The sequence below is a fragment of the Coloeus monedula genome (assembly GCF_965178545.1).
Source record: "Coloeus monedula genome assembly, chromosome: 3".
Lineage (NCBI taxonomy): Eukaryota > Metazoa > Chordata > Aves > Passeriformes > Corvidae > Coloeus > Coloeus monedula.
This window is the reverse complement of record NC_138783.1, coordinates 34,240,496-34,268,357: the sequence shown is the minus strand read 5'-3', so window position 1 is coordinate 34,268,357 and position 27,862 is coordinate 34,240,496. Positions and strand designations below refer to the sequence as shown.

General features: G+C 40.1%; 1 protein-coding gene across 1 annotated transcript in view; it reads right to left on the bottom strand.

Annotated features, from left to right (window-relative positions):
- The window catches only part of DLG2 (discs large MAGUK scaffold protein 2), a gene marked incomplete at both ends in the record, with an annotated part of 992,680 nt that overhangs the window by 846,819 nt on the left and 117,999 nt on the right, over window positions 1-27,862 (bottom strand). Inside the window, one exon of the mRNA XM_082277305.1 lies at window positions 22,037-22,179. Within this exon, the coding sequence (XP_082133431.1) occupies window positions 22,037-22,179 (143 nt within the window). The remainder of the gene's footprint in view (window positions 1-22,036; window positions 22,180-27,862) is intronic.

Here is a 27,862-nt window from a genome sequence, read left to right as displayed (position 1 = left end):
TTGCTAATTTTGTCTAATTTTAACAGTGCTCAGTGAAGTTTTTCTGTGCTTATAACACATGTTGCTGGTAGCTTTTTAGGACATGCACAATTGACACAATCAACTGACAGCAAAATTCTGGCTGATTATTTTTTGATGAAGTACATAGATATAAGTTATTAAAGACTTGTCACTGGTTCCACTTTCAGCAGGCAGCATGTTCCAGTTCATGTCTGAGCCAGCAACCAGACAGAAGGAGCATCTGCCCTCACAGGCAATTATGACATATGGGGTTTCCATGAGTTTCTATGGGAGGTCCTCCTATAGCAGCCAAGACATGTAATGGTGGATGAATTCTCCAGTCTGTTGTAAGAATTTATAGAATTTCGAGAATTTATACCGGATATAGCAGTAGAAGGAACTTGTTATCCCCAATAGTTACCACATGTTTATTTCTTGGGGTGAAATCCAACACTGAGAATATAAAAAATATTTTTTAAAAAAACCAGGAAACATACATGCAAACTTTATTCTGCTCTTCCATGTTCTAGGATATTGTTTCCAGGACTCATGGAATATTTTCTAGGGCTATGTGGCTAGAAAAAGCTGATCAGCTTTACAAAGGGCCCAGGAGGGTGGGTGGAAGTGTGAGGAGCTGCAGTCCATGAGCCCAAATAAGTGTGCAACTGCCTTAGGGCTCAGAGGGCTAATGCATCTTCCCCTACAGCCCCTGGCTTAGGAAACACTCCTATCTATGCTTTTAGTGAGAGAAATTCAAAACAGAGACTGATCTGAGATGTCTTTTGGCACTTTGGATCACCAGCTGGTAGCTCTGCTCCAGTCTCATGAGAGCCTGTCAATAAATGCCTGCTTGCCCCAAGTGATTTACATGAGGAGGGGAAAGAAATAAAAGACCCCAGTGATCTGTTAACTTTTGGATGCTGATATCTGTCAGGAAATCTATCATCCTGGTAACCAAATGCTCCCAGAAACATAGTGCTCAGTGATACTGCTTTTATTTAATTAACTTTTCTAGAGCAAGCATATTTGAAAATCATTAGAACATTTAAAAAGCTACATTTCAACATAATGTATGCTGGAATTATCCATTTTACAGGACATTGATGTAAATTAATTCATTCAGCAGCTATGCTGGAGTAGGAAGCAACCTGAGCTGAACTGAGATGCTCAGCAGGATGCTGCTACTAGCAAAAAACAGGGCACACCTCTGCGCCAGGTACAGCCAACCTGCTCACACTCTGTTCAAGCTGTGTGTGAACTAGAACTGGACCCAAGTCAAGTTCATCCTTTACAACGTGCCAGCAACAGCACAAACACCTTCTGTGCCTGTGGTCTGTCCTCCAAGCTCTGCACCTTTCTGCCGTACCTCGGCAGAGCTGACACCTCTCGTAAACGTGCTGCAAGCATCACTGGACCACCAAAGAACAAAAGAAGTTGTACATCTTGGACAGATTGTGGGAGACAAAGCATCACTGAGGGCTTGATGAGTTTTTCCTGCAGTGCCATGCAGAGAAGTAATCCTAGAGATCATAAGATGCGCTTTGCTCTTTCTGTACCCTGCTAGTCCTATTTCTATGCCTCTTAGAGTCCTTATTACAGGAAGAAATTTTATTCAACAAATTTTTGACAGGATATGACTTTCATCAATATCACTGAAAACTCAGGCAGTCCCAGAGCAGGCCATGCTAGAAACTAAAATCAGAAATATAATCCCGCAGAAGTCAAACAGTTTAATTTGCCTCAGCTGGGCCTAAATTTCAATCCAGAAATAATATAGCAGAGCTTTCTTTTCTAATTCAGTATTTATAAGGCCTACAGAAAGGCATGGATCCATGTCAAATGATTTAGATGTCAGAAAGGATTTTATTTCCATTTCCATGTTAGGGTTTCTTGTTCATTTTTTGATGACATCAAGGTTTGCTCCACATCACATTGCATTAGTTCAGCTTTTGCAGCTGTCTTAAGTCAGGGTGATGTTGTAGAGCACTACGAGGTCTCATGGCTAAGCCCTGTAAGAATGTCAATGCAGTCCCTTCTGCACCAGTGTTCCCAATACGACCAGTAAATGTGAAAGAAGAAAAGAAAAATAACATATTTGGGCATAGATTCTACTGTGCAAATCACAGCACAAGTGTTCTAATTTTTTTTAAGTTATTGTATTTGAAAGTGAGCATAAATATCACAATAATATTTAGTTTGTCCTGGGATTTTTATGATTTCACTTTAACTTATATGGATTCAACCTTTCAGAAAATTTTATGACAGCCTTAAAGAGTGTTACAGCTCAGGAACAATTATCTGGCTGTGGACTTATGTCTCAGAAAGGTCAGGATCTGATTTAATGCTGCTGCACCCTCCTGAGAGCAAATCTTGCTCTCAGTGTGTTTCTGGATGTCAGAATGTCACTGGTGAACTTTGCATTTGCTCGTCCCCGATACAGATTTGACCAACCATCTAAAAGCTCTCATCCAAGCCATCAGTTACTCAGTAGTCACTTTGGCTGGACTAACACAAAACCTATACTCAGACCCGATTTCCCTCACTATCCATATCACACAATTATCCAGCTGCACCGTGACTCCAATTTATGGCAAGACAACTGACTTTCCAGGCAGGAAATTCAGGCAGGGAGGAGACACCAGCTCATGCATCAGCTTTTCTCCTCCCAGACAGAGAGTTCAGATGAAGCTGGCTGGAGTCACTTGGCCTCACAGACTCAAGCCTGGTGACTAACCAGAGGACACACAGGATTCATTTTGCTGATGCAGGCTCCATCTCCAGTGTCACTTGTCATAGAATCATAGAATGGTTTGGGTGGAAGGGAACTTTAAAGGTCACCTATTCCAATGCCCTTGCCGTGGGCAGGGACGCCTTCCACTAGATCAGCTTGCTCAGAGTACAATCCAACCTGACCTTGAATGTTTCCTGGGGTGGGCATCCACCACTTCTCTGAGCAACCTGTTCCAGCCTTTCACCACCCTCATTGTAAAAAAAATTATTTCTTTTACATAAATCTAAATTTACCCTCCTTTAATTTAAAACCATTTAGCCCTTGTCCTATCACATCAGGCTCTGCTAAAAAGTGTGTGCTCATCTTTCTTATAAGCTCCTTTTAGGTACTGGAAGGTGCTCTAAGGTCTCCCAGGAGCCTTCTCTTCTCCAGGTTGAACAATTCCAGCTCTCTCAGCCTGTCTCCATAGGAGAGATGCTCCAGCCCCCACTCCATCATTGCACCCATCCTCTGGACTCATTCCAACAGTCCACATCTTTCCTGTGCTGGGAGCTGGATGCAGTACTCCAGGAGGGGTCTTAGGAGAGGGGAGTAAAGGGGCAGAAAATAGAAGAGCTCATACAGAGCTTTATTTTCGAGCTGGGATACAAATCAAGGCATTCATGTGTCTCCTTTCCCAGGCAGCAGAGTGTCACTAAGGTCACACAGTGGTGGACTCTGCCACGTGTGATGATTTGTGCAGCAGGGAGGGAGCAGGGCACTGTGCAGCCACCTCGCAAACACAAGCCTTGAGAGGGCTGTTGCTCAAGTACAGTCTCCCCTGCTGAGGCCTGGCACACCAAAGAGCAGTGGTTGGCAGGATCTGATGTGGAAGAGGTAAAGTGAGCAAAAAAAACATTGCAAAGATTAACTCTGCTGCAAGAAGGAAGAGATAAATAATTTACAGTTCAGATGCATGGAAATGACACTCAAAGAATGAGACTGGACAGACTGGTTGCAGTTTTCAGGCAAAGACACACCCCAGCTGCAGCTACATGCCAGGTAGATAACTGCCTCCAAGAAATGCAGACAATTAACTTAAGTATTGCTGAGTTCTTACCCTGATTGGGTATTTTCCAAAACATTCCTGGTAGCAGTGTTTTTAAACTCCATAGGGCAAATTTAGACACCTCTGAACATGAGAATGAATGAGATTAAAATGTTAAACAAATAAATGCATTTTCCCCAGCTCACTGGGATCTGAGTCAGATCATTCTCCTCATTCCTTTACCTTTCAGCTATCAGCCTGCACTTTGCTGGGCATAAAGATAAAACATGAAGAATAATTTGGGATATTAAAGATCTATTTCTTTCAAATAAAGCAGAAGCTATTACTGAACTCTTATGAAGGCTGGAGGAAAAGGACTAGAAAAATTAAAAGGCTGAACATTATTAATGAATGCTCATTTAGAATTTGCTATCATAAAATATCTTGGAAGCAAAATCTACAGCTGAAGAGCGCAGGCTGCATGCAGAAACAAGCTCTGGAAGAAGTTCCATGTGCACTGTATCACACTGAGAAGAAAGACAGAGCGCTGTGCCTGCTGGGAGATCCCTTCAAGCATGGAGTAATGACACCTGCCAAAAGGCTCTGCAAGCAGAAAGGTCACCTGCAGCAAGAGTGACGTGCTAAAGCACATGGTTTGATTCCAGTTGTGCCCACCTGCACACATTTTATTCATTAGCTTCAGTGGACTCCCTCCACACTTTAGCCCGTATTAGTGAAATCACAATCTTGCCGTGAAAATACAAGCAGACCACAGCTGGAAGCAAATGCAAATACTTGGAAACAGAAAAAATAAGAAAGTAAGTAATTAATTGTAAGGGAAAACATGAATAATGATTTTGAATTAAATAATTTTTGCATGCTATTTTAATTAGCAAGGATAATGTTTATTTTACTTACATAGAAGTTCTGGATACATAAATTCCAACCTACATATTTCAGTTGCCATAACAACTTGATACATTTATTCTCTTGTGTCATTTTTTATTGCATCAGTGTGGATTTTTTTTTTAACAACCAGGGGAAAAAAAAAGCCAACTACTTTGGTTGCTATAATAAGACACTATTTTTTAATTGTTCTTCTCATGTTTAATTCTTCTTGAAACCAATATATAATTTTCCTCTAAAGATGTTCCTAGCACAGTGTGGAAAATTCACTACCCAGTTCATGGCTCAGTGCTGGGTTTGTCAAAAATCCCAAGGATATGTACAGCCCTTTAGCTCAACTGCTACTCCAGTAGTCTCCCTTAGGATATTTAGCTTGAGGTCAAGTTCTTAACAGAAGACCTACACAGTAAGTCTAAGTCCCCAGTTAGTGCATTTTCTCCTGAAAACCAGAAATAAATTAAATGAACATCAGACTCTTCAGAAAGGTGCACAATAGATTTGAGGCAGCAAACATAACTGCAGAGATGCAAAACACTTGAGTAAACCACTGCTGTGCACTCCAGGCCAGGAGGATCTCACAGAGCAGTTTCCACATTTCATACACATTGTATGTGTGTAGCACATGATGAGCTTAACTACACTTTTATCCAGGAGCAGAAATGGTTCCTAAACTCTTGGAGCCCCCAAGGAGTTGGATCAAATCTTTTAAAGGTACAGTCAAATGGCATTACAATGCAAGGAACAGAGAGGAGGAGGACAGCCTTTATCCTTGCCTCTGCAGCATAGCAAAACCTGATGTTGCCCATTGACCTTTCCCAGCTCTGCAACCCTGCAAATGGCCCCTTTCCAATTAAATTGCAATTACCTAGCTGCTGATGTTGCATTTCTATCTGGTCCCCTGCAAAAACCATAATGAGAGAGACTGTATTAATTACTATGAATTATATTAAGGTACAAGGTGATGGACTTCTTGGTAACCATTGTTCCATAGAGCTGCCATGGACTGACCTCATATTAGAGATAATAGGGCATTTATGAAAGTGAGGTTAGAGTTTTTGATGGAGAAGGACTTAGTGCAATGGCTCCTGTGGGTTGCCTTGGCCTCTGGGGGCAGCTCTTCATTTATTCCTAACTGTAATACCTATACTTCAGGTCAGGAGGGTTAGAATGGTTGCTTGCAAAGGACTGTATCCCTCTCAGTTGTCAGCAGAATGAACAAGGGTCTGTATGTGTGTTACCACTCACAGTTTAGGACAGGATCTAACCCTTATTGCAGCCTTCCAGTACATAGAGAGGCCACAAGAGAGCTGGAGAGGGACTTTTGACGAGGGCATGTAGTGATGGGACAAGGGGTAATGGTTTTAAACTGGTTTAGGTTGGGTACTAAGAAGAAATTCTTTACAAGAGAATGGTGAGGCACTGGAACAAGTTGCTCAGAGAAGCTGCAGGTGCTCCATCCATAGAAGTGTTCAAGGCCAGGTTGGATGGGACTTTGGGTAGCGTGGTCTACTGGAAGGTGTCCCTGCCCATGGCAGGGGGTCGGAGCTAGAGGATCTTTGAGGCCCCTTCCAAAGCAAACACTTCTGTGATTCTAACTCAAAACAGGAGAAACACCCAAGAACGTGCAGTGTACTGCATGATAACCTTGCAGGAAATATGTTTAAATAAGTCACTCAGAAAATGTGAATTCTGATTTATCTCATGATGTGCCACGGGTCCACAGCAAATGCAAGAATAGAAACCAATCTCCTGTCTCCTCCACTGGCCTACACAGATTCTTCCTATTTACACACACCTCCAGAGAAATTACAGAGGAGGAAACTATCCACATTTCAGTTGAAATTACATTTTGTCCCTTTTCTTGCCAGAAATGGTGAAATTAAGTCAGTCTACTCAACAGCAGTAATAAAATCAGTTCCATTTTGAGAGCAGAACTGATATATCGATATACATATAAAGTGATACTTAGGATGACCAAAGGTGTTTTACACTAATACAGGAATATAAACCCTGCATTAAAGACAAGAAAAAAAGCGCTCAAACCACCAAAAAAACCCCACAAAATCAAAGCCTTGAAGAATATTGTAATGACTTCTACTTCTCAAGATAGTTTTGCTTGAAGCATCCTAAACCTTCTTATAGAAGAATATTTGTTTCAGCCAGAGCCATAGGGAGGGGAAATAAGCAGTGGCTGTCATTACAGTGGCAAGCTGCCTTGCTAAGTCATGGCTGCTGAGCTCCACAATCATCTATACTCATGCTGACATGCAAAAAGACTGCAGCTAAACAAAACCTTCGGCAAAACAGAGTGCCATACCTCTTCATCCAGCTTCCCTCCTAAAAAGCATTACAAATGCTTCACACTGATATATATCAAAGGCAAAGGACTCAAAAGGTAAGTTAAGTAGAATGACTCAGGTCATTAAACTGCAGAACACATCATCACGCTCCCTAAATGCTGGTAAACAGATAAAGTGAAGTGAAAGAGAAAACAACACTCCCTAAATACTTTGCAGAAGGTTGGGCTCCATGGATCTGCCAATGCTTGACAATTTCCTTTGTGACAACTGTCATGACCTCAGTGCTGGATAAGAATCTTTCATTGCCTAATGGAGAGATGGCAGAAACCTGTATTTTGTATGAGGACCCCAGGAACTATTAACATTAGCCACTGACCAAGGTTATTAAAAAATTATGGACTGTACAGGGGTTTTGGCTTCTGTGAGCTTGTAGAAGCACGGAAGTCTAAGGGCTACTGAAACTTCATTAAATAAATTTCACTGTCAGCTGCAGTTGACACTGAGAAAATGAGCAGATGCTTATGTACCAGGCACTGCCAAGAGTTGTAGGTAGGAAGTCTCTTAGTCTGTGTAATGCCTCTTCCACGCATACTACCTTGCACAGGTCATACAGTTCCTGGACCAGGAATCCTTCAGAGGTACCAGCTCGAGCTGGCCTGAGAAACAGTGCCCTTGTCACAGCTCACTGACACTGAGGTCCAGATGACACTATCAGAAAGGAAACCCTGGATGAGGCAATAAATCCAGTCTCATAAAAACTGACTGCAACAGCTCACATTAAATCTGTCTGCAACTCTATGCATTTGCAATGTGTCCATGGACTTTCTCCATTTGCTGGGATGTACCTGCCACTGAGGAGGCTGATTTGGGTAGAGATGTACATACAAATTTTGAAGAATGTCAGATGAAAAACTTGAAAATACTTTCACTATTGACGAACATTTGCTTGAAACCTTCCAAATCACCTTTATGTCCTACTTACTGTACAACCTCACCTCTTATTAGAAGGGGCTCAAATTCCAACTCTGGTTGTATTCAGAAGCCTCATAACAACGCTGATGTTTGTTAATGCCAACAGAACACAGCTCTGTGTGCTATTCTGTATACTTAGCTGTCCTGGTTTCAGCTGGCATAGAGATAATTTTCTTCCTAGAAGCTGGTATAGGTCTGTGCTTTGGATTTAGGATGAGAATAAAATTGATAAGACACTGATGTTTTAGTTGTTGCTAAGCAATGTTTACACTAAGCCAAGGACTTTTTTGTTTCTCACACCAGCCCACCAGTGAGAAGGCTGGAGGAGCACAAGAACCTGGGAGGAGACAGAGCTGGGAGAGCAGACCCCAGGTGATCCAAAGGATATTCCATACCATATGGCATCATGCTCAGTATGTAAACCAGGGGGAAAGCTGGCCAGGAGTCACTGCTCAGGAACAGGATGGTCATTGGTCAGTAGATGGTAGGTGTAATTTGTTTTGTATATTAAAAATCTTTATTATTGTTGTTATTACTATTTTCCCTTCCATTCCTGCTCTGTCAAACAGCCTTGTCTAAAATTTACAAATTTTACCCTTTTTTTCCCAATTCCTTCCCCATCCCACTGAGAAGGGGTGACTGAAGAACGGGCTGTGTGATGTTTAGCTACCTGACAGGTTAAACCACAACAGCAGCCCCCATCTTGACAACCTATTGCATTATTACCACCACCAGGTGAATACCACATTTCACTAGCTTATACACAAAGCTGAAACTAGGCAAGATCATCTTCCTGACACATTTTTGTGAGGTACTAAGTAAAACAGGGATCACTAGAGGTGGCCCTAAAAGAGATGGTAAATTCTAATATTGCACTTTGAAAGGCTATGAGCAAAAATGTAATTTCTACTATCAAGACAAATATCTGTAATCAGCGATGTAATTTCATGGTTTGGGAGCATCTTCATGTCTGCTTTCTTAGCTATAGTTAACTAAGAATATTCTTTTGAATATATGTGACCAACATCCTGATCACAATTCACAAAGGCAATCCAAGCCTTCGTTTTTTTTTGGCTGGGCTGCAACAAAACCCTGTGAAGCTAGGCACAAAGACTGCTTCTCCAAGATCATTACAACTTGAGCACTCCTCTCTCTTCAGCATTGAGCAAGGATGTCAGATCAGTCCTCCCTTCTCTGTGATGATTATCCATAGTACAGAGCACCAATATAAGGAGGGGTTTGGTCCTTGTCTAAGGGTGAGATGATCACAGATTGCAAGCAAAGGGTAATATATGATGATTCTAAACCTCAAAAGTAACAGAATCGTCCACTGTGAGTGCAAAGATATCTGTGTATATCAGGCACATTCCCTGGATGGGGAAAAAAGCAAGGAATCCAAGAAATAAATTGATATTGAATTAAGAAGCAGCATTAATAAATACACTTTTGACTGCAGAAGAGGACTGTTTCAGGCAACAATGTATTCAGCATCCTGAATATTGAAAGCTCCAGTTACAGGCTTGCTGCTGACCTAGCAAAGATACCGCTGGGTGTGCCCAGAGCATTTTCTGTCCAAAAAAGTATCAGATATCTCAGAAAAAGAATAGAGTGATTACATAAGTGAAGGCGTATGTCTGTCATAAATCTTCCTACTGCTTAGGAAGACACCAAATTGTCAGTTTTGTGACCTCTAGTTTTCTACAAACTACCACAACACCAAAAAATGTGTGAGAGACGACATCAGCTTGGTGTAATGACTGACCTGAAATCTCTCAGGAGATTCTTTCACTCCTTCTTGTTGTAATTAACAAACTCACACTGATCAAACTTGTTTTAGTGGTTCATTAAAACAACAATAATTTAAAAGTTACCATTTTTGTTTAGACCTGAGTTTCAAAAGCCACCTTCTACATAAATGGACTTTGGATCCACTATGTCTGTTAGTGCTAATTCCATTTTTTTTTTTTCCAGCTTGCACAACCCCTGTTTGCCTTGTCTCTTCTCAAAAAGAGAGGCCATGACTACTTGAAAGTTCTGAGATAAAATATAAATATATATATAAATATATATTTTTATATATATATATATATATGTACACACACAGTGACAGGGCATACCATTTCTGAAAACCAGGTAGGCTTCCCTACACTTCTGGAAAAAAATGGAGGACCTGGGAAAACATCATCATTTTGGTTTGTCCTGTCAGAGAAGAAATGATATACAGCTACAGCAATGAACTGAACAGCACTATTTGGGCTACAGCTGTTGAGGAACAAGGCTGCCCTCATGTCAGGAAAGCACAAGCAACCAGACACATCACCTGAGGTGCAGCCAGAATGCTGAACCCATTCAAAGGCACGGACACGCATTTGCAGCTTCAATCATTTTTCTCCACTGGCATTGTGCAGGTCTGTGCAGGCTTATGGAAGTGTGAGATCCAGCTAACCTGACAACCTGACATTTTTAGACATGAGATATTTGAACTATATTTTAAAAAGTCCATTTCAGAACTCGTTTATAAAACTAGTTTTCTGGGATGGGAGGGAAATAGGCACCACACAGAGACATAGGGCAATACCCAGCACAAGATCTGTTTTGGGATATTACATGAGGGTTCTGCTCTATTCAACTGTCCACTTCAGTTCAAGACAAGAGAAAGACAAGAGAAACTGGAGAAACAAGAGCAAATGGTGGGACAATATTGATCAAGTGGAGGAGAATATTGTATCAGGAATGCTTGCTACGACTGCAACCACCTCTCTTTTGGGACAAAACACGATTTTGAAGATGAAATGAGATAGTCTCATAGCTCTCTCTGAGAAGCCTCTATGTGCACTGGGGGTGACAATACCAGGAAAGTTCTTCACTGAATATGTGAAAAGCTGAGGAAGCAGATGTGGAAGTCAAGAGTTAGTGAAGTACAGGAGTAGAATGCAGAGACATGACAGACCTTAGGCGTAGGACAGAGTGGTAATTGATGGTGGAAGGGTAGAATTTAACAGAGGCTTCCAACGCAAGGCAAATATGGTTAGAGAAATGAGCTCAGAAAGTGATCTCTATGAAAAGATTATCCATTTGGACCGGTAAGTGGATCGAGATTACATAGGAAAAAGAAACATATTCCTAAAGGCTCTTTTCAAGAAGAAGGAGAGTGACAAAGGGTAAAGTTCACTTCTTCATAGTACACAAAGGTCTAGACAAATGCTTAATTCACAATCCATCTAAATATTATAATGGCAAACAAGCAGTAAATTGTTCATCTCTAAACCAGGGACAGCTTTCACTATAACCCGAGACAGATTAAAGTGGTACGAGTGAGGATCAAGGACAAGCAAACGTGTAAAATGTACAAGCTGAAAATGCATAAAGTCCCATGTTTCTAGTACTTGTATAGTATTTGTAACTGTATTATAAAAAAAACCAAAAACTGTGGAGATAAATTATATTTTCAAGTTGACAGCTTCCCTTTAATTTCCCAGGTTGTTACTTCAGGGATTGTATTTACTATTTGCTAAAACCTGAAAGTATCTGTTCCAGATTATAAAGAACTAAACAAAAGAGGATGGATATTTTCTCTTTCATATATAATTATCTTACTGAACAGACACATTCATCTGTCCAAGAAATCACTCCCAGGGTGACCTTTATATGATCCAGAAGTCTTGGGGTGATATCTTTCGTTATTCTTGGGAACTATTTAAGAAACATTTTAATAAAGAAGTATTGGTAGACTTCAGAAATATATAATGGACTCTTAAACCTCTCTATGGAGACCTGTGTCCTTTGCACATGGAGGGCAGTGAATTCTCTTGCTTAGTTGCTCAGTTTGGTGAAGAATCAGAGTTAATAAATGTGAGACAAATTGTTCTGAAATATTTTTAGAGTGAATCTTAACTAGAGTACATTCATCCCTGAATATCAATTGTACAGAACCCTTACAGCTTTATAGGACAAAGAAGTATACTTTAGGAGTTGATGTACTTGCTTTTGCCGGTGGTTAAAATATAACTTCTCAGAATCTTATTAGAAACAATGAATTATATCACACACTCCTCAGAGAAACTGCTAGCCTGTGGAAGAAGTCTCTTGGGACATTCTGATATTTTTGGTTTTATTTTTATTTTTTCAGACTAATCTGGTATTCCCTTGTTGAAACATACCAGGGTTTAGGAAAATTACTTTACAAAAAATATGTTAAAACTGCAAGAGCTTTTTGTCAAGTGATATTTTCAAACTAGATCTATAATTTTTGACCTTGATACACAGAAGTGGAATTTACACAATAGTCTGACCTCAATGCTTATCATAATAGAGACTCACAGCTTAATTAAAAGTTTGGCTAATTCTGTATGCTGGTTGATACTCAGGCACATTTTCATCGGGGAAAATTATTGTTTCTGGTCCCTTGCAGCTGTTCTGGCCTGCTCCCAATCCTTTGCAGATGTAATAACAAATCACAGATCAAAAAATTGCCTAGAGGTTGTTTGATAGGCATATTATGTAAATGTGAAAAAAACCAAACCCAAATAAACCTGTTGTGGAGGATGTGACTCTTTCATCAATGCTAATCTGGTTTAATTTAATATCAAGATCCCAGATCCATCCCACTAATGTCAGTAGAAAACAATTATTAAACTAAACAATCAGATCTCCCTGTCAAAAAAGGACGTATGAAACCAGTGAGTCCTCTAAACCCTCACGCAAGGCACACCAATGTGCTGGTGATGTTAAACTAAAATCATAGAATCATGAAATATTTTCAGTTGGAAGGGACCCACAGGGATCGTGGAGCCCAACTCCTGGCCCTGCACAGGACATCCCCAAGAATCACACCATGTTCCTCAGTTGTCCAAACACGTCTTGAACCCCGTCAGGCTGGTGCTGTGACCACTTCCCTGGAGAGCCCGTTCCAGTGCCCAGCCACCCTCTGGGTGAAGAACCTTTTCCTGATATCCAACCTAAACCTCCCCTGGCACAGCTTCAGGCCATTCCCTTGAGTGTTACTGCTGGTCACCAGAGACAAGAGGTCAGTGCTGCTCCTTGTGATGAAGTTGTAACTGCAGTGAGGTCTCCCCTCAGCCTCCTCTTTTCCAGGCAGAACAGATTGAGTGACCTCAGCCACTTCTCATAAGGCTTCCCCTCTAGACCCTTCACCCTCTTCACAGCACTCCTTTGGATGTTCTCTTAACAGCTTTGTATCTTTCTTATCCTGTGGTGCCCCAGACTGCCCCCCAGCACTCGAGGTGAGGCTGCCCCAGTGCAGAGCCCAGCAGGACAATCCCCTCCCTTGCCCGGCTGGTGATGCTGTGCCTGATGCACCCCAGGACACGCCTGGCCCTCCTGGCTGCCAGGGCACTGCTGACTCATGTTCAACTTGCCATTGACCAGGACCCCCAAGTTCCTTTCTGCTGCACTGCGAAAAAGTGAGAGGAAACAAAGGAAAAGGCTTTTTATCATGAGCACGTCTAACTATGCAGACACAAGGAGATGGCAAAGCAGAATGATGTCTAGTTCCAAGCCTTGCCCAGTGGGACAGAAATTGTCTGTTTAGAGAGTGGCAGGATATGCATGTTGCCCTACTCTCAGCATCACAAGAGCGTTTCTGTCCGCAGGATGACACTGTTCCACATAGATACAACTGGGTTTAAAATGGAAACATTGGCCTGACCATCTTAAAACACATTCAGAAGCAACTCTAAAATGACATTTAACAGACGCTCTGGCACTCAAGTTATTGACAAGCTACCGAACAAATAACAAATTTATAAATAGAGACCCAGCATGGATACCCAGTATGGGGAAGACATTTAGCTGCAGCTAGTAATAAATAAGGGTTTTAATAACACAGTGACTTTGCAGTTACCCACTTCTAAACATTAGTCAACCCAGCTGAGAAGGAGAGTGTATAAAATAATCTCTACAAGTAAAGAAAACCTTAATAGTGCATAAAAAAAATTGTAAAGCTACTGTATATTAAAAAAAAAAACCTCTAACAAACATGGAGCTAAGCTTCAGCATTGTTGTTTAACAATTATCTAGTTAGGGTTGTTACACATCCTTGGGTGCAAAAGGAACATGACTAGCAAAACACATACCAAGATGTCACTTACTCTGTACCCCTTAAAAAGACTGCTGCTGCCTTGAAGGAGAACTTAGTGCAAAATACAATTACTTGGGAATTGGCTCTGGCACAAAATCAACCCACAGACACAAACTGCATTTGATCAGATAAATGTATACTGTAGAGCTAAATCTAGTGAAGAAACAGATGCATAAAACTCAATGTTTTGAACCCTTCTAATGAAACATTATGGTTGATCATAGCTAATGACTCTTGCATATTAAGTATAATCACTTAAACAGAATTAAATGTGGCTCCTGGGAGTAAATCAAGCCATACAAATTAAGCTGTACCCAGTTACAAACAAAGAAAACAAACAAAATTCCAGAGAAGAGACTTTTTATAGAAGAAGAAAATTTTTATAGGCACATATAGAAGGAGCTGCAGGTCCATGTTTTTAGACAAGTTGTTAGTGTGAAACAGATTAATGGTTTGTTAATTGCTTCAGGCAGAAGATTTTTAAGTAAGGGTTTTACTACTGGAACTTTTAACAAGCCAGCACTTAGAGGACAGAGAAGTAATTACAGTGTTTATAATAGCTGGGTACAAGGATAGCAGGCATTCCTGAAGCAAACAGATATAAGAGGATTCATTTTGCATGATGCAATTAAATATATTTTCAAAATGAGCCTCTAAACATAAGAAATGCATGAACAACAGGAATTAAATGAAGAACTGGAATCTTTGGGGACCATGTCAAAGCAATGATCCCACACTGTGCTGAATGAAGATTGTGCATGTGAGATCAGGGTGTGATGACCAAACTTGCACAGTAATTGCAAATTATTATCATTCAATATGGCAAAAGTATCTGCACCATATGCCCTATAAGTAAATAGTCTTTTCACACAATAATACGGGAACACGCAGATCTTCAGTTGCCAGATTTATATGGAAGTGCAACAGTGCAGTGTTCTTTTCCTTCACCTCAGCTTTCCATCTAGATAAAGGTTAAAACACTGCTGACCAGAAAAAAAGCAGCAGTGAAGACCAAATTAAAGAATACAGAGGTTAAAACAAGGGTAAAATTATATCTTCTAATGAGTGCCTGGAGCTGAGCACAAGCCTGCAGCTTCAAGCACTGTTTCTATTGTCACACTAAAGAGAAACTCCATTTTTGTTCCACCAGATGGATTCCTCCATCCAGGTGGTTTTGTGTTCTCCATTATTGTATTTTCTAAACATGTCAGTTTCAATTGTATCTATCTTTGTATTATGTATACATAATGTTTGAGTGAGAGAAATCCTTTAGCTAGTGATAGTTTGCTGCAATGCAGAGAGTCCTGGAAGGGAAGAAAGCTTTTTCCCAGGCTAGTTGAGGCTAGGCTTTTCCATTTGCTAAGCTGAGGAGCTGGGCTCAGAACTGCACACCCACTCTCAGGCTCCAGGAACCCACTAATACTGCTGCACAGACAGCAGAGATGGAGAATACTTTTCCCCAGACCTATCTGGAAGTGGAAAGGGAGAGAGCACTTCTCGAAGCAGTGGAAGACCTGAATTTAAACCACTTTCAGCTCAATCCCTATCTCACATTTTCTAGGAGTGAAAAGAAAACAGTCTTCTCTCTCCAAAAAGGACAATTTAAGAGCCATAATTTCAAGAAAATGCTTTCAAGCTGTGAATGCTGGTCTTATAAACCTTGGTCCAAAGAAGTAATGAGGCTTTTTGGCAGAGGCAAAATTACAAACAAATCCTGTCTTGATGATTTCCAGCAGCAGATTGGACACATCCCCAGTCAGCTGCGGTGAATACCATGCTGAATGTTTATAAAATAAGGTAAGGCTGAGTTTCCCAGCACTGAACACTTTCTGTGCTTCTAGTTCAAACAAATTCAGATTAGACTTGCAAAACAGCTGAAGCACCCAATACACAGGCTTGGTCCTTTCTGACTCTTTCCTGAGCATCTGCTCCTGGCCCCCACTGGCAGCTAGGTACCAGGCTACATGGATAACTATTCCTTGGTTTAAGCCAGTGCAGATGCTTTAATACTGCAACTTGAAATTATTCAGCTTAAAAGCAGTCGAAATCCTCGGAAATTCTGGAGGCATGTTATCTGTGTAGTGTCACATCTACATAGCCATGTTCTCTAGGAAGGCACCTGGCATTTGTTTGTTCCCGAAATGAGGTTGTCTGGGCCATATCAATCAGCCCAATGTCTAAGCACTGTCAGCATCCACAAACTCCATGTTTCTGGCACACCTTCACAACCTGCTCAGTTAGGTGAACTCCAGCCACACTTCCTCCCCTATGTGTCACCAACCTTCCCACTGAAGGCAACATCCCGCATCCCCTAAATGCAGTTTTAGAGAAATGAACATATGGCTCCCTGGACATAATGGGCATTGGAAGTGGAGTTCTTAATATTTTCTGTTAAATCCTCCCCCTTCCAGATTTAAATATATGTATGGTGACAATGGGGAGGTGGAAAAGAGTGAAGAGAAAACAGGGAGAAGGGCTTTCTTTTCATTTATGACTTTTCAACACTGGTGTTTGTGCACTTGCTGGGGAGGGAGGGTTCCACCCTTGGGTATGCTAAAGAAGACAAAATGTCTTCTTCATAGTAATAGCCGTAAACTCTAAGTTATAAAGCCACGTATCAGTACTCTGTCCCAATAATTATTTAATTATTCCACACAAATAGGCAACAACCCAACAAGAAAAAGCTAAATAATACCTGCCAGTATAATTCTTAGTGCAGTCTTGTGGGTGAGAAGAGAAGCACTATCAGCTCCTCTCTGGTCAAGAAGGGAGCTGAACATGGACTTGCACATCATTGAAAAACATCCTAACCAAATAGCTTCTTCAAAAGGCAAAATGTATCAGCAGCACCTTTACACACATTATGAGAGACATCTAGCTACAGTCCTATTTACAGAACAGAGATCATGATTCTGAACCTCAGGATAAGGTATCAACATCTTAATGAGGCAGATTTTAAGGGGATGACATCTTGTCCCATTTTTGGAATTCATTACTTGTAAGTTTATAGGTGCAGTCTGTATTTTGTGGACTTTAATCCTGAACAACTGTTTCTGCCCATGCAGTGCCCCACAGATATGGTCCGTAACTGATATCTCCATATTGTGAGATACCTCAGACACTGTAAATTGTCAGTTCCCTTTCATGACTTAGTTGTTAAGTTCTCTTCTCAAACTCCACATACAGTCCTTCAGGAACTGCACAGAACAGTAAGAAATTAAAACCTGCAGTTCCCAAATCCTGAGTTAGTACTTTCATTAATAAATAAATCTTGCAACGTAATCTCAAGAATTTTTTTATATATACTGGAAATATATAGAGAGAGATATAGTGCCTGTGCTGTCAACACTAATTGCTTTTCACAGTGCCTCAAGGATTTTTGTTTTGGAAGCTAAAATATTTCATACCTCTAAGTATAGCTCCTTTGAGAAGAGTCTAAGACAACTAAATATATTCTATCCCAAAAGACAAGATTTTTCATTACAACCTAGCATTTGTTGTTATAAGGGCATGTAATGCACTGAGCTCTGAGATCCTTGACATGAGAAGGATGTGGATCTGTTGGAGCAAGTCCAGAAGAGGCCAAGAAGACAATGAGAGGGCTGGAGCACCTCTCCTATGAAAACAGGTTGAGAGAGCTGGGGTTGTTCAGCCTGGGGAGAAGGCTCCAGAGAGACCTCATTGCGGACTTTCAGTACCTAAAAGGGGCTACAAGAAGTTTGGAGAGAGACTATTTACAAGGTCATGTAGTGATAGGACAAGGGGTGATGGCTTTGCATTGACAGAGATTAGGTTTAAGTCGGATATTAGGAGGGAGTTCCTCATGATGAGGATGGTGAGACACAGGAACCCAGAAAAGCTGTGGGTGCCTCATCCCTGAGAGTGTTCAAGGCCAAGTTGGAGGTGGCTTTGAGAAACCTGGCCTACTGGAACATGCCCCTGCCCATGGCAGGGGGGGCTGGCATTAAATGATCTTTAAGGTCCCTTCCAACCCAAACCATTCTATGATGCTGCATGATTCTGCATTGTGTTTAAGTGCTTTTTGGAACAGGACTGAATAAAACCTGTTTCATGTCTACTGCTAATTGAACAAAATCTAATGGGTTCTAATTGCACACAGAGAAACTTCGGTTTGTCATCAGGAAAGATTTTCTATGAGTGAGGAAATAAGTTCCCTGAAGAAATAGTTGACTCTCCTCTGTGGGAAGTTTTATAGAACAGACTATGCAAACATGTCAGGAACGGTTCAAATGCAGTTGATCTGCCCCAGGACAAGAGAATGGACAAGAGGGGTATTTTAGGTCTTCTTCAGAGTTATATTCTAGAGATCCTACATCATGATGAACATGATGGACTTTTTCATTTAGTGCCCAATATGTCACATTCCCTGCTTTCCATATGAATATATGAAAGAAAAAAGCCTTTTCAAATAGAACCTAACAAACATTTCTAGTGAATCTAAACTTGGCCCAAAAACTGTTTCATTGATTCTGAAACTATCCACCAACTTCAGCTGATTTTGTCAAGTCGCGTTTACAGGAGGGAAAGCAACATGGATAAATTCACACAAAAAACACATTCATATAGATCCTTCTTTCTTCCTTTTCACTAACACCCACCCACTTGAATTATTTTGGTCTATGATATTTACAGCTCTGCCAGATACACTGACACATATATTTAGTCTCTATACAGGGTGAAATGCAGTAATAATGAGATGGTAATACTGCATTTTTCATCTGCAAACATTGAAGTCACTGATTAGTCAAACAAGCAACAAAGATGTTAATGATAAAGCAAAAAGCAAGGATTAAATGCATAGGCCATACCTAAACATTTATCAATTTCTTGTGGACTACGGGGTCCTGCACAATTAAAACCTAAACAGCACAGATTTTAGCTAGAAGCATGCAATTAAAAAAAAAAAAAAAAAAAAGGTAGAGAAAAAAACCCCCAATTTATCACTAAAACCCCAACACTTTCTGTTAATTCCACTGTTTGTAGCCATGGGTTGCTATGTGGAGGCATTCACACTAAAAATTTGGATGCAACTGGTTCTGATACATATTGTGAGATCTTATATTCTACTGACTTTTCACTTGCTTTTACAAAGGCCATTCAAAATTACAGTCTCTGAGTCTGGGAGACATCTCTCTTCTCAGTCTCTGAGAATGATAGGAGATTATAGGATGGGTAATGACCCTTTCATGTCTATTTAAAGAGATGAAGATCCAGCCCCAGTATGCTGTGAGATCTAGCACCAGTTTGCTAAAAAACTGCTGTGGTGATCACAGAGTCAAGATGGCAAATTTGAACAGTATTACAAACAACAACCTAACACATTTTCTCTTATCTAAAAATCTACACTTTCAGAAAAGCAAGTACATAAATACAAAGGAGGGTTCACAGGACACCTGTCCTGGACAGTAAAAGCTGCTTTCTTTTTTATCAGCAATTAAGACTGGAAAATAAATACCAAAAAAGGACCAATTTATATAGGAAAAAATAACATACAGACAGCCAAGAAAGGTTTCAAGTGCAAGGCATGAAAGGAGGATGGCATGAAAGGAGGATGGCCTCTGGACTGACTGATTATCCTTGGGCTTTCACAGCAGTGCTGCATCCAGCTCTGGGGTCCTCAGCACAGCAAGGACATTGCCTGCTGGAGCATGTCCAGAGGAGGTCACAAAGATCCTCAGAGGCATGAAGCACCTCTCCTATAAGGAAAAGCTAAAAGAATTGGGATTGTTCAGAGTGGAGAACAGAAGGCTTGGGGGTGACCTAATTGCAGCCTTCCAGTACCTGAAAGGAGCCTACAAGAAAGCTGGAGAGAGACTTTTGACAAGGACATATAGTGATAAGGCAAGGGGCTATGGCTTTAAACTGAAAGATGGGAGGTTTAGATTAGATATAAGGAAGAAATTCTTTACTGTGAGGGTGGTGAGGCACTGGAACAGGTTGTCCAGAGAAGCTGTGGATGCCCCATCCATAGAAATGTTCAAAGCCAGGCTGGATGGGGCTCTGAGCAACCTGTTCTAGTGGCAGGTGTCCCTGCCCACAGGATTAGATGATCTTTAAGGTCCCTTCCAACAACAGCCATTCCATAAGTCTATGATTCTATGAAGGAAGGCAGGCCTTTTCTTTCCAAATCTGGGACGTGTAATTGAGTAGAAAAGGAAGTACAAAACAATCATTTCCCATAAGGAATGGACCATGAATAAGAATTGATATGATATATTAGATTATTTGATTACATTTTCATAAGGTAATTTCTCACAGAAAGCAAAGAGCTGTCTTGGATTTGTACAGCAGCTTGTACATCCAGCTCACACTAAACCGTTCTGACTCGGAACTGCCAATAATGTGTCAGAAGGAAAAAAACAAAAGCCTACACTTCCAATCTCTTTTGCTTGCATTGGACCCTTAAAACATATATGATTTTTAAAGGGAATAAATATTTTGTTCTCCCATTACACTGATTAAATTTATGGAGAGCAAATTTGAAAATGGTACCCTGGACTCTGACTGCCAGCACCCTGCCTTGAAAAGGCTATTCCAGTCTCTATGCTATAGTTTTCTATTGTTTTCCTTTAAATCAGAACATTATTTTCTCATTTCATAAAATGGGAAAGTTTGTAGTTAGCCCTGTATGTATTATTCTCAGCTTAGAATTTAAAGTTCAAATTCCCCTGTACAGGGCCAGCAGCACACCTCTTAGGCAGCAATGAGTTTAAGAAGATGGGGTTGAGGGTCAAATACTTTGATGAGGCTAGAATAAAAAAAGAGTCTGTCCACTGTCTTCACCAGATGCTCCAAGAGATAACAGGAATACCCTTTCACCATTTTAAAGCATAAAGATTTGTGCTTAAAAAAAAAAAATACAGATATTAGCTGTCTGTGCCTTCAAACTGTGACTCAAATGTTAAATCATTCATGGGATATAGCCTACATTAATGTTAAGACTCATTTGTTCTGATTTCACTCAAAACCAGAACGCTCATTCTCATTACTTCTGCAAGCTTATTTTGCTAATTAATTTTTACAATAAATTTCTTCAGAGAGTTTTGTTCTAGCCGCCTGCAATTCTGATTTATCTTTTCAAAGAATCACATCTAAAATGTCATGTAGAACCACAATTTCTGTCTGAGTTTTACATTTTTGAAAAAGAAGGAAAGCTCTTAAAAATAGTCATGCCTATGGGAAAGTTCTTTCCAACAACTTTTAAAACTTGAAATGCCTCACTTACCATGACAACAATGAAAATTTTTATACATTTCCCTCATCTTTAATTCTGGTCTGGAGATTTGCAGTTTGCAGGCCATGCCCACTCTATTTCTGTTCCACTGTTTAAGAACAGAGCAATTCATTGCTTGCTTCTGTGGGGTTTGTTTTTGTCTTTGAAGTACAAATGCGGGTGGAGGCAAGCAGTTTAGATTACTAACATAGTTAATAATAATCTGGAGGCTGCAAAAGGCAGAGTAGAGCTGGGGATGACAAAGAAAGGTTTTGAATTCTTCCACTAGCTACAGGAGAAAAGCAAAGGTGTGTATGTATCTGTTCCTCAGGCAGAGACTATTTTGGTTGATCTCTGTGAACTTGGACTGTGGAAAAGTTCACCCCAATGTGAAAACTCCTATTAAAACTTTTACGTAGGATGTAATCACTGGAGTATTTATAACCTCAGGGGTTATCAGCAAGCTGAGAAGATATATTCTCTTTTGGGGGGTAATCACAGACACCAAGTATCAGATAAAGTACACCAAGGATGAGAAAATGAAAGTTTTCTACTTTCCCTTTGACAGATTTCCATTGAAAGGATAAAGAAGTTCACGACATAATCAAGGTCAGAGGGATAACACTATATGCCTTTATATCCTCCACACCCTAATCTAATCCCTTAATTAACCCATCCTTTCAATCTTATACACCATTGCATGGCTTTTCTCAGGTTTGAGACATCACTCATTACATATATTTTAATTCTTAATCTTGTAAATTACCTCCTGTTTTTTCTGCAGATTTTCATGGTCTGTAGCAGATGTTGTCTTCTCCCATTTCTCTGCAACTTGATTTGCTTCTTCTATTTTTTGCTCATAGCTTTTCTGGGAATTTAGCAGCGTCACTTCATAAAACTCTTGAATATCTGTTTGTAAAGAGGAACAAGTAAAAGATGTTATTTGCCATATTGGCTTTGTCTCCCTGGTGTTTTCCTTTGGCTGATACACACTTACATATTATCATCATAATGATAAACATGTACTACATTTTTAGTAGAAAGCACCAATACAAAAAGATTTTTTTCTAAATTTCCTGTAAGATTCTTGAGTTATATTCTCATTTTAAAGAGGTCTTTGGAAAAGAAATTTAAAATGTAAAGGAATAACATTATAAGAAGAGATTCAAAGAACATGTTACAGGCACACCTCAACAACATAGGCAGAACAGACCCTTTTACAGGGAAAAGCAAGTCATAGATCGCTTTAACCAGTAACCTAGAAATTTGCAAATGTAAAATACCTTAAGAGAAATTTTTTGACACCCATCCAAAGCACCTGAATCACTCTCAGCCCTATCTGTGGGTGCATTTGGCATTTTTTTCAAGGGGGGTGCACAGCTTGAAGGAAGACTTTGTGGATTCACCACTTCAGTGTGTTGCCATTTAGAAGTGGCTGGGTAATGTTTGGTTTCAACCAAGAGTAAGCAACAAGTCAGGTCTTAAAACATCCTGTTCAGATGTTTCTATCACACTTATTTCCATGATCAGATGATCAGATATATGAGATCCAGTAGTGAAAATAATTTTACTGAAACCTGTGCACGTAATGACCTAAGGAGAGGGAGAAAAAGCTGTTTCCTTCCTTGGGCAAGAAGTTTTTAGTGAGATAGTCATACACAAATGGTGGTACATTATCTAGCAGAGATAATTGGCTTATCAAAGAACAAATAAACTTCACATTAGTTTAATTAATAACAATGGACTTTCTCCTGGATAACAAAGAAAGGGATTGCATCTACCTGGATACCCCTTGGGACCTCAAAGGAAAAACTTTTTATAGGGTCTGTGCTTTCCCTCACATTGAGTCTGTGGCCACATATCAGAAGCCTCTCTTCGCTCTCTTTAGTAACAGCTAAAGTTGAACTTTTCTTGTAACTCATTTTACAACTTTCCAACTTACTACGTACTCTATTTGTCATATACAATGGGAAAAGAAAGAATCATAGAATCATTCAGATTTGAAAATACCTCAAAGATTATAAAGTCCAACCTTCAACTAAGTGCCACCATGCCCACTAAACCATATTGTGAAGTGCCACATCTACTCATTTTTTGAACACTTCCAGGGATGGTTACTGCACCACTTTCCTGGGCAGCCTGTTCCAACACTTGAATCCTTTCAGTGAAAAAAATTTTCCTAATATCCAAACTGAAACTGCCCTGGCACAATTTGAGGCCATTTCTCCTTGTCCTGTTGCTGGTTACCTGGGAGAAGAGGCCAATCCCCTCCTTGCCACACTAACTTTTATTTCACAGATGTATTTGTAAGCATGTATATTCCATATTACTACGAACATTTAATTCCACATCAAAACTAAAGCCTATTTTTAAAACAAAAAGCTACAGGGCAGTTGCAATGAGAAAGTAAGTTTCTCCATTCTTGATACAGGGAATTTTTTTCAGTCACTTTAAATGCTCATAGTACAATTGAAACAGTTGTAATATATGGTTCAATGCCAGGTCAATTTGTATTGCAACAGCAAGTAAAACATATCAGGCTAATATGTAATTATCTCTAGATAAATACTTTACAGAAATAAGCTAAAAATTGCCCTCTGGCAGTGGCATTCAGCTGGTATCACTGTTGTTATCAGGGTATTAATTGGGCTGACAGTATTCAGTCAATGAACAGTAGAAAGGTGCTTTCGCCCTAACTTTAAAGCCTATCTTGCCCTAGTGTTTTCATTAAAAATGATGTGTGAGCCACATTTGCATGTACATGCACATGTGCAAAATAAATATTAAAACCTCAGTCTCTTTGTAAAGGTTCTTATCTATTCTGAGGAAGTCACGGGTTGCTTTTGCTGGAATAATGATCACTGGTGTGCAGAGAAAAGCACTTCAGTACTTATGCGGTCACAGAAGAAAGCACAGAGGATTCACTTAGTTGGTTGCTTTGTAATTCCATAAGCTGAAATTGCCATTTCTGTGGAACAAGGGCAGCCAGAAACTTGCAGTCAGTCAAGGTTTGCAGAAAACAGGCTTTGTAATTTGCTCTGAGTAAAACCTGCTCTACCAAGTAATCTCTGCTACATGAGAGGTGCCATCATACTAGGAGGGGAAAGTGTTGAATACTACTGAGGATAGAACAGGAGTGAGCAGCTATAGAATCAAGATTGGAACCACAGTCATAAAAATGAGTCATGGGGGCACGGTAATTGTTATGCAAAATGAGCAAAAAAAGTCTGTCTCCTAGTGCGGGTTTACAGGAAAATAATTCAACAAAAAGTCTAAAATCTTATCATAGAAAACAGAAATCATAGAATGTCTTGGGTTGGAAGGGACCTTAAAGATCATCTAGTTCCACTCCCCATGCCATGGACAGTGACACCTTCCACTAGACTAGGTTGCATCAAGCCCCATCCAACCTGCCCTTGAACACTTCCAGGGATGGGGCATTTCTTACACAAATTAAATCTGTATGTAGTATTTCCTGGCACTATAGTCTCTCCATTCCATGAAAACAAGTTCAGATTTCATGTAGAAATGGAAATATTACTACTGATTAACTTTGTGAGCACAAAACACATCTTCAGTTTGAATCCCTGTACTGCTCCAAACATTTAGTTAAGCAATTAATTCATGTTTGTTTAAAGTGTCAGGGAATCTCACTGGATTTTCCATCTAACAGAATTTGTTCATTTACTTCTTAAGAGATTACTTACTTTATTTAATAAATTTTGGTTGCTCTCCCTTTAGCCTAGCCAAAAAATATTGTCAGTTTTGCTATATAAAGATAAATTGCAGACAATAATTTATATATATATATATATATATATTCTAGTATGAAGTAATTCTAAAGATACCATGACTTATTTTATTTTGGATAACTCCATCACTGGGGAAGTGGGAAAACAAATTTTCTGTACATCAGCACGGTAGAGTACATATCAGTAGCATTTTGCAACTGCCCATGGGCAAGTATATTGTAGCTGGCTGCATTTGTTCTCTGCAGGCAAGCTCCAAGAGTCCCCATTTCTCCTTCCTTACAGACCTGTGCAGGAGTGAGCAGGGTCTAACCTTTATGGATATGTCAGGAAGCACTGTCTGTTACTAAAGCTGGAGACACTTCTCAGTTTGAAGTCTTGGGTTTTTTACTATTGCTTAAAAAAAAAATATTAATGCTCAGATTTGTGCTCACTCTAACCTTACTTTTTTTAAAAGAAAATTTAAACAAAATTAGTTTAGAAAAAGAATAAGTACTGGAGAAGACACAATGTCTTACTCACATAAAAGAATGACCTTTCTTTTAGACAGCAGCTACATAGAAAGGAAAAATGTGCGATCAGACAGAGCTGAACAAGCTCCCTAAACTCTGCCATTTTCTGACTTTTGAGTGGTTGGTGCTGCAGCCCTACAACCATTATTCCAGTACAACTTCTCTTCTAATTTATATGCATCACAATATCCATTTGTGATAGAAACATTTCAGAGCTGTGATAGCAAAGGGGTTAAATAATACAAAAAGGCAAAAATGTTGCATAGCCTAAACTACTGTCTTGTGTGACCATGGGCTTTTGCCAGCATTCTAATGAGGGGAAAAAAATGAGATAAAGCAATGCAATTCCTCATTCATCTGTAAGCAGTTGAGCACCAGAAAGATACAATTAAATTGAGGGGAATTCAGACAAAGACAGATGATTAAAGGTCTGAGAGGACTAACTTCTGAGCAAAGATTAAAGGAAGAGAATAATAACAACATAGACTTTCATATTTCCTTTCATTTCAAAGCAAAACAAACATTAAGAACCATATAGTGCTGGCTGAGAAAATTGCCCATGGCCTCAAAGAGAAGCAAACCAGCTGGGTCAAAATGCAGAGAACCACAAATGAGCACACCAGATCTGTCCAGCCCTTTGTAATCAATAACCCACTTACAGTAGCTTCAGAATCACCAGTGGATTTGAGACAACATTATTCCATTTTTAAAAGTCCTCTTTGCTAGGTAGGGCAGATACAGCTGCACAAGCAAATTGGGAATGATTCCTCAGTGTGCTGGGAACAAGGCAGGAACCTCTCACTCTTAGAAGCTTTCTCCTTTATTCAAGATACTCACTAGTGTGCGTGATTTAAGGTCAGAAAGGGAAGGTGATCAGCATTTGTTCCTAGTTATGCATCTTGGTGCCCTTGGTGTCCCCTCAGTTGTGTGAATCAGCACAATCGGCTGGTAGCCCCAAGGCTGCATGAAGTACATGAGATAGCTTTGGCATCTGTATGACTTCCACCCAACACAGAGAAGCACTGGCAGGTCCCAAATGCATCCCAGTACTTTCATGGACATGCAGAAATGTAGCCATCAAAGCGCACACATCCCGGTGCACCAAGCAGCTGGGATTATCCCAATCTCTCTCTTTAATTCCAGCTGACCTGGAGCTGCACTTTGCATGTACCAAACCATGCAAAGGGTTATGGAGTGAGAACATCAAAGGATCAGTTTTCCAAGGTAACAAAGCGCTTAAGGACTTACAGAATGCAGTTGCCTGTCTCAAAACACTGCCAAGGTCACAGAAGGAACTTGCTATAAAATAAACCACCACAACAAAACATGAGATAAGCACAGGTGGCACAGCAGGAAGGAGCTCATTCCAGGCCTAACAGAAATGAAGGTTTGGTTAGCATCCGGACAAAAAGTCCCACCATGGCAAACTGTGAGAAAGGAAAAACTGCTCACACACATGCCATCCCAGGTTATGGGAATGGCATCTACACCCTGTGGATACCCAGAACTTGGACTGTATAAAGGTGATATCACAGAAGAATGACTTGGGTAACCCCACCACCAGGGTGAAGAAGGACTAGTGGGATGCCACAGGATCCTTTGGGTGGTGATATCTTTCTATTTAATCTGTCTCTCTCTTACTTTCTTTCTCTTCCCCCCTCTTTCTCTCTCTCTACCTCCCATATAATGTTAAATAAAATTTTTACTTTTGGCTTGAGCATATGGTCTCATTTGCACCTTAATTTGGGAAGAGGCATCTCTTTATAAACAGATCATAACAAGTGCAAAATGCAAGATGGCTCAGCTTGAGCTTGTGCAGGTTTACAATGCAGCTATGCAGTGAGGGTGGAATCACAGAATAATATGGGTTGGAAGATATCTTAAAGATCATATAGTTCCAACGCCCCTGACATGTCCAGGGACACCTTCCCCTAGACCAAGTTCCGCAAAGCCCCATCCAACCAGGCCATGGACAGATTTACAAGATACCAAACTCAGGGTTCAGAACACAGGGAGCATAAAGAAAACCAGAGTAGAACTGGCGATAAAAATCTCTTGTACCTCTTTTGCATTTCAAAAAGGAAGGGGAAGAAGAGGCAAGTCTGTATTCCAGTAACAAACAGACCAATGCCAGGCTTTCTGATACCATCTATATTTTATACAACATAAGCAATTAAACTTAAAAAGATAATCTTGTACATCGCTTAGCCTGAGGTTGTACTGCATATGTCAGCAAATGCTGCTTCTCCAGTGACTTGACAGTACATGTGGCCACTTGCAAAAGAGCAGTGCAAACTATTCCATGCAGCAAACCTTATCCAAAACCCACTG